The sequence below is a fragment of the Nicotiana attenuata genome, chromosome 7 (assembly GCF_001879085.1).
Source record: "Nicotiana attenuata strain UT chromosome 7, NIATTr2, whole genome shotgun sequence".
NCBI lineage: Eukaryota > Viridiplantae > Streptophyta > Magnoliopsida > Solanales > Solanaceae > Nicotiana > Nicotiana attenuata.
In genome coordinates, this window is record NC_031995.1 from 32,674,236 (window position 1) to 32,685,203 (window position 10,968).

A 10,968-nucleotide genomic window follows, 5' to 3' on the forward strand; every position below is an offset into this window, starting at 1 on the left:
GTTCTTCATCTAAGAGGTAAGGTTCCATACCCTTGTTTTGAATTTCGAATTTGGATAGAAGATCGTTTAATGGGAGTATGATTCTTGGGTGCGAGAGTATTATTTATACATGCATGTAGCAATAAGGTTTGTGGGAAGATTATTGAGCTCAAATGGGTAAAGATTGGGTTGTGGAGTGAAGGAAATCTTGTAGAAGAACCTTGTAATCTAATTTGCACATCTAGTGTTTGATAAAATGGTCAAATGAGCTGAAACCATGAATATCTTTCTAATTTATGTTCAATTTTTTTATGTCTCAAATTATATTGGAATTGCCAGGATTTCCGGAAAATTGCAGTAATTTAAGGAAAGTTCAAGCAAGGTACGTTAGCTAAACATTTTTGTAAGTCCCGAGTTAGTCATTATAAATTGACTATTCCGAATAAGCTTTGTGTCGAAAGGTATATGTTTAAAATGTGTTCCGGACACTCTTGTCATATTATGTTATTATATGAGAATGTGTTCAAGTATGGGATGTGTGCTAAAATGTTATTATTTCAAGTAGTGTTTTGAGTGGAGGATATTACGCTAAATTGTGTAAAAAATCTCGATGTGCTTAATATTGTTAATTACTCATGTGTGTAATGGTAGTCGTGATTAGAGATGCTTTGTTGTTGATAATCTAGAAAGACGGTTGAAAGTGAAATGAGTGAGTTGGGGATATAAATTGTGGCCACCGTGCCAAGACTAAAAGTTATACTTGTGGCCAGTAGTACCAATAAAATGAAATGATGTGTGAAAGATTAAGAAATGAGCTTTGATTCAACTATTCCAAATTGACTCCAAAAATAGAATTGTCCAAAAGCTTATGCACTCAAAGTCATGTCCAAATGTGGTCGTTCTAACTAATGCTATGCTTGGTAGATATTCAATATGTTTTAAGTTCTTACATATTCATGAGTTGAAGTTGTGTATTGCCCTTTTTGGGAAAAGGTATTTCAAGAGTATTCTATATGTTGATGTTTATGAAGATAATCCTTGAAAGTAAAGAAATGTAGGTGTTGAATATGATAATATGGCCACAGTGCCATGAATGAAGAATAATATGTATGGCCAAGGAAGCCAATGAAATAACGAAGTTGTAAGTAGCTGAAAGTACTAATCAAGTGATATATGGTGTGAAAGGTTATGAGATGAATGTATTCGTACTTGTGTTTCCAATGTGCTATAAGCTCTGACGCCCTAAAGAGGAGAGGCTATGGTTTCCATAAATGTTTTAAATGGTCTTAGTGTCCTATGATCACCCATATCAAGTACAAGTAAGTGATAGTATGAACATGAAATGTGGCCGTTTGCCAAAATGAGAATTATGAGGTGTTGTATGTCCCAATGGTTTCAATCATAGTATGTATGCTCCTAAAATAATAAGTGAAAATGACTTCGATGTTAAGTCCCCAATAATCATGAACTTAGCTAATGACCTTAAGAGGAGAAGCGAGTGAATAATGAGATGAAAGGGAGATGCCCTATGCTGAATGATGATAAATCTTATGAAAACGAATTTGGGCCATGGGCCATTGAAAATGAATTATTGATTTACCATACATGTGCTAATGTAATGAGCTATGTTTCTCCATGATAAGCATGAACATGAAGGGTTCAAGTGATCCAGGAACTTACAACATTTAAAGTAGCGTTAGTCATGTCGCTTGAGTTTATATATGGTTATGTGCATAATGATGTGTTATTAACCCAATGGACGGTCTATGAAATGCATAGGTATATTGTATATGTAATCCTAGTTACGATCTATGAAACACATAGGTGTATTGTATATGTGATCCTATGGACGGTCTATGAAACGTGTATAGTATGGGTAAACACTATGGACGGCTATGAAACGCATATGTGTATAGTATGGGTAAAGACTATTGACGGTCTATCAAATGCATACGTGTATTGTGTAAGTAAACACAATAGACGGTCTATGAAACTCATAGGTGTATTGTGTAAGTAAACACTATGGACGGTCTATGAAACGCACATGTTTATAATATATGAACACTTTGGTTGGTCTATGAGACACATAGGTGTATAATATGCGATACTGTGGACGGTCTATGAGACGCATAAGTGTATAATATGTGATACTGTGGACGGTCTATGAAACACACATGTGTATTGTACAGGTGATACTGTGGATGGTCTATAATGCACAGGCATATTGTATAAGTGATACTGCGGACGGTCTATGAAATGTACGGGTGTATTGTATAGGTAATACTGTGGACGGTCTATGAAACGCATAGTTGTATGATATGTGAACACGGTGGACGGTCTATGAGACGCATAGGTGTATAATATGATATGTGGACACTAAGGACGGTCTATGAAATGTATAGGTGTAAAATAAGAGGGGGATATGGACGGTCTAGTGAGACGCATTGTTAACGTAGACAATAGGTGCCACTTTCATTAGCCTTGTTTATACATGTTGTTTCAATTACATTATATTATGTTTTCCCTTATTCTTCATATGGCTCCATTGATCCTAAAAGAAATTTAGAATGATCTAAGTATAAGAAGACTTAAAATGTGATTCTTTGGGATGTTTCGTAGGTTCTTGATGTACTTTATTTGCCTCTTATTTGAGTTATCGTATTTTCATATGCTGTTCTGTTTGCCTTACATGCAAGTACTATTCCACATGTACTCACGTCCCTTTTGCCGGGGGCACTGCATCTTTAATCCACAGCAGGTGGCATTGATAAGTGATAGCAGTACACCCTCTTCCCATCAGATTATGGTGAGCCCGCTACAATTCCTGTGGGTATTCGAGTCTAGTTTATTTATCTACTTAGGTATCTATTTTTATAGAAGCTCTATATACACCGTGGGTCATGTAATTAAGATTTGAGTTTTGTCATGTAATTATGTTCACAGATAATTATGAAGCAATGTACCCATTATGAGAAATATTTTAGGCCATTGAGCCAAATGTATTCAATTTGAAAGTCAAGATCAAAATATGTTTTGATAAATCATGCATGAGTTATGATGAGAGGTTGATGTAAAGTAGGCCTGCTCAACCGGGTTTACTTGGTTGAGCGTCTGTTATGCTCCCCAGGTTCGGGGTGTGATATTCGGTAGCCTTAACATGCAAGAAGTGTGCTAATATTTTGAGCCGGTCCACAATCACCCAAATCGAATCAAACATGCGAGACGTGCGAGATAGTCCTAGCATGTGAGGTATACCTACCACAAAGTCCATATTGATCATCTCCCACTTCCACATTGGAATTACTATATCCTGTGCCAAGCTACCTGGTTTTTGGTGCTCGGGCTTCACTTGCTGACTGTTTGGACATCTAGCCGCAAAATCTGCTACATCCCTCTTCATGTCATTCCACCAATAGACTTCCTTGATCACAGTACATTTTTGTTTAGCCTTGGTGCTCGGAATACTTGGAACTGTAAGCCTCGGCCATAATTCTTTCCAGAGGCCATCTACATTTGGAACACATAATTGCCCTTGGTACCTTACTGTGCCATCATTCGTTCTAAGAGAAAAAACTATGGTTTTGTGTTTATGAATCACCTCTTTCAATTTCACCAGTAACGGATCGTCATATTGTTTATCCTTGACCTCTATTACAAGTGATGATTCAGCCCTATTTAGCACGATCACCCCCACCATCGCTAGAGTCCATGAGCCAAACTACCAAACTGGCTAGACGGTAAACTTCTTTGGCTATCGGCCTTTGGCCGGCCTCCAAGTGGGCCAAACTACCCATGGATTTTCGGCTAAGATCATCCGCCAAAACATTAGCTTTCCCTTGATGATATAGAATATCGATGTCGTAGTCCTGGAGTAACTCAAGCCATCTTCTCTGCTTCATATTCAATTCCTTCTGCTTGAAAATATATTGAAGGGTCTTATGGTCCATGAATATGTCCACATGGACCCCATACAAATAATGACGCCAAATCTTCAATGCAAATACCACCGCCGCAAGCTCCAAGTCATTTGTTAGATAATTTTTCTCATGATTCTTGAGTTGTCTAGAAGCATATGCGATCACCTTGCCATTTTGCTTCAATACACACCCAAGTCCGATTCTTGAAGCATCACAATATACCACAAACCCATCCGTACCCTCTGATAAGGTCAACACCGGTGTCGTGGTCAATCTTGACTTCAACTCTCGGAAGGTATTTTCACAAGCGTCTAACCATTGGAACATAACTGCATTTTGCATCAATCTAGTCACTGGAGAGGCAACAATAGAGAACCCCTCCATAAACCTCTTGAAATACCCTTTTAAGCCAAAAAAAACTGCGAATCTTTATTGGAGTTGTAGGTCTAGGCCAATTCTTCACATCTACAATCTTTTGAGGATCGACCTTGATCCTTTCACTAGACATGACGTGACCCAAGAAAGTGACATATTCAAGCCAAATTCACACTTTAAAAATTTTTGCATACAATTGTTATGATTCAGAGTTTGCAAGACCGCCTAAGATGATCTGCATGGTCTTCCTGACTTCGAGAATAGACAAGGATGTCGTCAGTGAACACTATCATGAACGAGTTGAGGTAAGACGCGAAGAATTAGTTCATAAGATCCATGAAAGCTGACGGGGCATTCGTCAGCAAAAAAGACATTACTAGAAATTCAAAGTGCCATATCGAATCCGAAAAATCTATTTTCGGAAAATCCTTCTCCCTGTTCTTCAATTGATGATACCCTGATCTTAAGTCAATCATGGAGAAGTACTTAGCACCTTGCAGCTGATCGAACAAGTCATCTATCCTAGGCAGTGGGTACTTATTCTTGATTGTGACCTTGTTGAGCTGTTGATAGTCAATACACATTCTCAATGACCCATTTTTCTTCCTTATAAAGACAACCGGTGCGCCCCAAGTCGACTCACTCGGCCAGATGTAACCCCTCTCTAGCAAAATACTTTAACTGTTGAGGCCAAATCTTTCCCAATGACAGAGATGGTGTTCATCATATTTTCCAATTGGGTCATCCAAATAGTCATAGCAGTCGCAACCAAGATCCCAAGGGCAGTGTCCCGTAAAGGGGCATTTGAACCACCAAAATCTTTTTCTTTCTTTGTCAAAATGTTGACACCAGTCATGTTCTTCCATGATGCTTTCTATATTCCAGAAGAACTCTCCGTCAGGTTCATGGTATGTATCTGTTGTATCTTTGGGTTGAATCATTTGGCAAGAGAAAATGGTAGAACAGAGCAAGAGACTCCAAGAAAGTAAACTAAATCATAGATACGAAAGTTTCCCTACAAAAGGGCTGGCTTCAACAACCCATAAGGGACGGCTTGCCAAGCTACACAAACAGTTAATTTGCTTGTAGTTGCAAAAGTTTTCCTACAAAGGGGCTGGCTTCAACAACCCATAAGGGACGGCTTGCCAAGCTACACAACTCAGAAAACTTTTGTGCTATAACCAATGTTAGCTGTTTATAACTTAGAAAACATTGGTACTACAATAAGCTAACTTTCAAAGAGTATTCTTACACTATTTTCATACATGGACCGGCCTTTCCATCCTTTCGAAAGAAAGAACAAGAGGGAAATTTAGAAAGCACTCATATGTAATATATCACAAAAGATTTACAAAGGTTACAAGATGATCTTACAACTACTACAAGGCCTCCTTTATATAGGACTAGGAGGTTACTACAAGACAAACTTACATTATAAAATAAACCTATCTTACATGGCAAACTTATCTACAAATGGGTCCTTCTTGGCATGTGAAAGACCTTAAGCAAAACAACTTAAAAGCTTTTGAAAACACGTAAAAGGGGTGAAATATACATGGTATAACATGTGAAAGTATACTGGAGCATGTGACGGCATGTGAAAGTAGGGTGTTGCATGTGACGAAGCATGAGGAAGCATGTGGAAACATGTGAAAGCATGTCAAAGTGGGGCCCGGATAATATGGAAAGATGTGGAAATTTGTCTTGGCATGGGTAGATGATTTTTGAGGGTTTTTTTGGTAGGTAATGTAGGATTATGGTGGGATTAGTAGGGATTTAGATAATTATCCTTATTGATTCTAGGGTTGTCTTCTAGGCATCTTTTCAAAGACCTTGTGTTGTAATGCCTGGAACTTGACGATCCTTTTTTGCTGTTTTCTTTCTCCTTTGGATTGAGAGATGTAATCCGCCACCTTAATGTGGAGACTTCGTGAGTGATTTTATCTTGGATGACTTCGTATGGGGTTTGATATTCCTTTGCTGCTTCCCGGACTCTTTCCCAGTGAGGATAAGTGCTGGTGTAATTCCAGCTTGCCCAATCTTTTGGTCATCTCTCTCTCGGGATGCACCTATTTTGTTGGAAGAGGATTCTTTGTGCTTCCCTATATTTTTCTTCCATGGATAAAATGGACACGGGAAATTTCCACCAGAATGATGCCTCTGCTTGCGCCTGGACTTTTCCATTAATAATCTTCACTGGCCTATGGAACATGAATACCTTTGCTGTCTAGGAATCGTTGATACATTTTATCCAATATCTTCTAGGCTTGAACCATAGTAAAAATACTTTATGAGCTGGTTCAATGTTATCAAAATCCTTAAAGACATTGCATTTGAATTCCATAAAAATATAATACCGATGGCATAGGTACCAAAAAACCATAATAGTTCTTCTGGAAAATCCTTGGCTTGTGCTATGAATATATGGCAGAATGGATAGTCTGGATTGACTCCATAAGGCTTAAGAATGGATCCTCCATGTTTACAAAAAACTTGAAGCTCATAATAAGTTCTCCTTTCCATTAAAATTGATGGAACAAAGGGATCCATGAGGTTTAACAACTCCGGTGGATGATCCGTTGGTTTCAATGAGCTTGTTCCTGGTACATTTGAAAACATGAAGATGTGGCTGATTAACTTTTTCTTTGACATCATCTTCGCCGGGGAAAATCTCCTTGAGAATTCTTTCGGTCGAGACAAAAAATATGCGAGAATACTATCCTTTCCTTCCAGGTGCTGGACTTGAAACTTATATGGAGAGAACCATTGAGCCCATATGAGAATATGACAATTCGGAATAATTATTGCATTTATCTGGATCATCTTTGGGAAGGCCTTCATATCCATCTCTATTAGAAGATCTGTATGAATAAGAAAGAAATTGAATTTCTTGATTCCATTCTTTACTGCAAGAATTTCCTTGAAAGTGGAGTGGTAATGTTGCTCGACATCTTTGAACTTTCCGCTGGCATATCCGCATATTTTCCTCTGGCCATCTTTTTCCTCAGATAGAATGGCACTTCAATATTCATTGCTGGCATCAGTTTGTAGTATCTTCTTGCCTTCTGAAGGGATATAGAGGGACTTGACATATTTAGATATCTCCTTTATTTCCCTGACTGCTTTATCTTGTTTCTTTCCCTATGGTGGAGCATTTTCTTGAGCATCTCTGTGAGCGGAGAAATGTATGTAGAGATATTTGGAATGGAATCTCTTACATAATTTACTACACCCAAGAACTATTGGATCTGCTTTGTTGTGAGGCTGGTATCTGGAAATTTGAGTAGTTCCTGACATATATGGGGTCCTGGACTGTATGCACCTTGGACAACATGCATTCCGAGAAAATCAATCTCTTTTTGAGCAAGAACCATCTTTTTTGCTGAAAGCATGATCCCGTATTGTGTTACCAGTGCCTCAAATTGGCAAAGCAAGTTGACATGTTCCTCCAATGTATCACTAAATAATAGGATGTCGTCAATGTAAACTAAAGTGGTATGGAAGATAGGCTGGAATATTTTTATCATGGCTTTTTGGAACAAGGAGCGTGTAGTTTTTAATCTGAAGGGCATAACTTTCCATTGGAAGTGATGATCGGGGATGCAAAATCCCGTTTTGGGTCTTTCTTCAGGGTGGATTCCCAATTGCCAAAATCCAGATTTAAGATCAAACTTGGAAAAATATTTTGCCTCGGCTAAGTGGGAGGAAAGAGTGAGTTTATTTGGAATGGGAAATTTATCATCTTGGAGGAAGTGGTTAAGTGGTTGGTAGTTAATGACTAACCTGAGTTTTCCTCTTGTCTGCTCAGCTCTTTTGTTGAAATAAAATGCTTCACATGCCCATTTTGAATCTGATGGCTCTATTAGATCAAATTCCAAGAGTTCTTCACATTCTTTCTTCGCAAGTTGAAGGTGATCTGGATTCATGCCTGAATGACTGGCTTTTGTTGGATTGATGCTTTCATTCTTCTTAAAAGGGGGCTTGATAAAAAACTCTTCGTTCATCCATAACGGGCTTTTCCCTTTCTTCATAAAATCCTTATGCGATTCAGCACATGAATGCTCAATGAGATTTTGTTCAGTCTCCTTAATTTGTTCGTCGTTGGTGATTTGGAATAGCCTTGGAATTTCAGAATAAGGTTTGAACTGCTTCTTGAAGGTTATTCCATTAGCCCTGATGTGGAGTTGATCTTTTAGTTGTCTGAAAATGTCGAATCCAACAATAAGATCTTTCCCTGGTGCATCTGACCCTATTAGCTTGGTTCTGTACTTCAATCCTGGAAAGAACCCAATTTTTACTAGGTGCTTTGTGATGATGGTGGTAGTCAAGATTCCATTTGATGCAGTGTTGAAATCCTTAAAGTGCGGCACCCATTGATCTTCAGGGAGAACAATAGGATTCATGAGTAAACAAGCAGCTCCAGTGTCAATGAAAGCAATGACTCGAGTTGGTTTATCCCATTTGGATGAATAAACCTTGAGTTCCACTTGAGGGATGATTGTGATAGCATTAATCATGAGTTCCACTTGAGGGATGATTGTGATAGCATTAATCTCTTCCTGGGCTTTAGCGGCCGGTTCAGAAATTTGATAGTGGTCATCACCATGATCTTCGTATATATCAAGAGAGAATAGAGTTTCTTCAGTGGGTTCATCGTCCATAGAGAATATAAACTCGAGGTCTTCTTCTTTTCCGAGATGTATGCTAGTGTAATCTTCAATTTCTTGCAAGAGTTTGACAAATTTCCTCGATTGGGGATAATTTCTTGCGAAATGTCCAATCTTGTGGCAAATAAAACATCTATTCTTTTTTGTGAAAATTGCCCGGCCTCCTTCGTCTGAAATATTTTGTGTGCCTCCTGGACCTTGATTTCCCATCATGAATTCTTGGCCATCTGAACCTCCTGAATCCTCTCCGTCGCCTAGATGTGTGGCAGGAACATCCTGATCCGGTGATTAGATCAGATTTGGGGCATGCTTTGTCAAGCGCTGGATTGTGTTGGATAATTTGTTTTAGGGCAGAGCGCTTCGTACAAATGTCATCCAATGCGACAAAAATAGCTTGCCTGATGTAACCAACTTGTGGATTGTTATGGACTGAAACTTTTCTTCAATGATGGTCATAGTTCGGCTTGCCAACAACTTTGGAAGGGAAGAGACAAAGGCTTGCTTTAGATTGATGTCTCCACCGATCTCGAAGTATATCTTAGCCAGTTTTTTAAAATGTTTGTCAATGTCATTTCTGTCGAATGACACACACTTCATCTCGAAGAGTTGTCTTCGCATCTTTTCTTGTCTTTCGCCAGTATCTCCACAGAAAACTTCATAAAGGATTCTGATGCTGAAGGCAAAGTCTTGGGAAGTAAGAAAAGTGTTTTTGTCTTGAATTCCAAGTGAATTCCACCAATCTCTGTGAATTCCTGAGAACCATGAAGTGAGTTCTGACAAGATGATATACTTTTCTCGTTCCACCAAATTTTGGGTCACCATCCAAGTGTAGAAGTCTTGGAATCTTTGAGGCCATTTTGAAACCTTGACGTCATCTAAGGTGAAAGTATGGAAACCAATTCCAACTGGTTTTGACGCCTGGGCTCATGTCTTCTTTCTGGGATTGGTTCAGCTGTCATGCCTTCTCGTTCCTCATCTACTTCATATATTTCTAGGTCTCTTGGCTGGTTTACAAATATTGGGAGATCATTGTCTTCGGAAGAGTTTGTTGTGGATTCATTTCTTGATTGAGAGCTAACTTCAATTGTTTCATGGTCTGATGAATTTAGAGATTCCGACCATGGGGTATCTTCTTCTGATATGTTTCTTAGCTGGGAAACATAGAGGTCTGGAGCCTTCTGATCAGAAATCATCAGATTTTTGGGGTGGGACCCTTTTTAACTTTCACCATGATCTCCCCTTTTCTTGGTTTGTTTTACCGCTGCAAGAGCATCTTTTCTTTCCCAAATCAGTTTTGCAATATCAAAATCATGTTCTTCTTTTAAGGGTTGGGTGAAAGAAACAGGATTTTGTGAGGCTGTTGGAAAAGTAGAAAATGTGTAGTCCAATTTAGGTGGGGAATATGCTTGTGGCGACATAGGGAAGAAGGTAGTATTTTGAGGGGAAAACTGGGGTCTTTTGTGGCTCTAAGTGGTCATTTCTCAAAAGTTGAATTTGTTCTCTGATGGAAATCGTCTCCTTTTGTTGTTGTTGGAAGAATTTGAAAAGTGAAGTTCCTGGCGGACAAATCTCATATTGTAAATTTTCCAACCTTAGTTCCAAGGCTTTGATTAGTCCTGCATGGTGAGACGATGTCTGCTCCACCTTTTTTCTCAATTGTTTCCACTTTGCTCATCATTTTGTTTTGTGTATGGGCCACATTCTTTATGATGTTGCCGATGTTGTTCAGCACTTTGTTTTAGCAGATGGAATTTTCTGATTGCCAGTTCATTGTTGCTTCAATATCACTTGTCGAGGGGTTTTTCTCCAATAGGTAGCTGTTACACCCCGTGTTTTCGTATGTAAGAGTACATCATAAGTCAATTAATGTGAGCTCAGAAAGGGAATCATCTTTTAAAAGTTTACAAAGTTAGTTCATCATGTTAATGTGGAGGTTACAAATATTTAAGATCATTAGTACCAAGTAGCAAGAGGGTTTGAAGGATTAGAAGCTAAACGAATTGAAGAAAATAAGTTTCGTCGAAAGTCGA

The 10,968-nt window shown here is 38.6% G+C and overlaps 1 protein-coding gene across 1 annotated transcript; it reads right to left on the minus strand.

The window, feature by feature from the left end:
- LOC109229941 lies at positions 7,511–9,148 on the minus strand. Its single transcript, XM_019395482.1, has one exon. It carries the CDS (start codon positions 9,146–9,148, stop codon positions 7,511–7,513), a length of 1,638 nt encoding a protein of 545 aa, XP_019251027.1.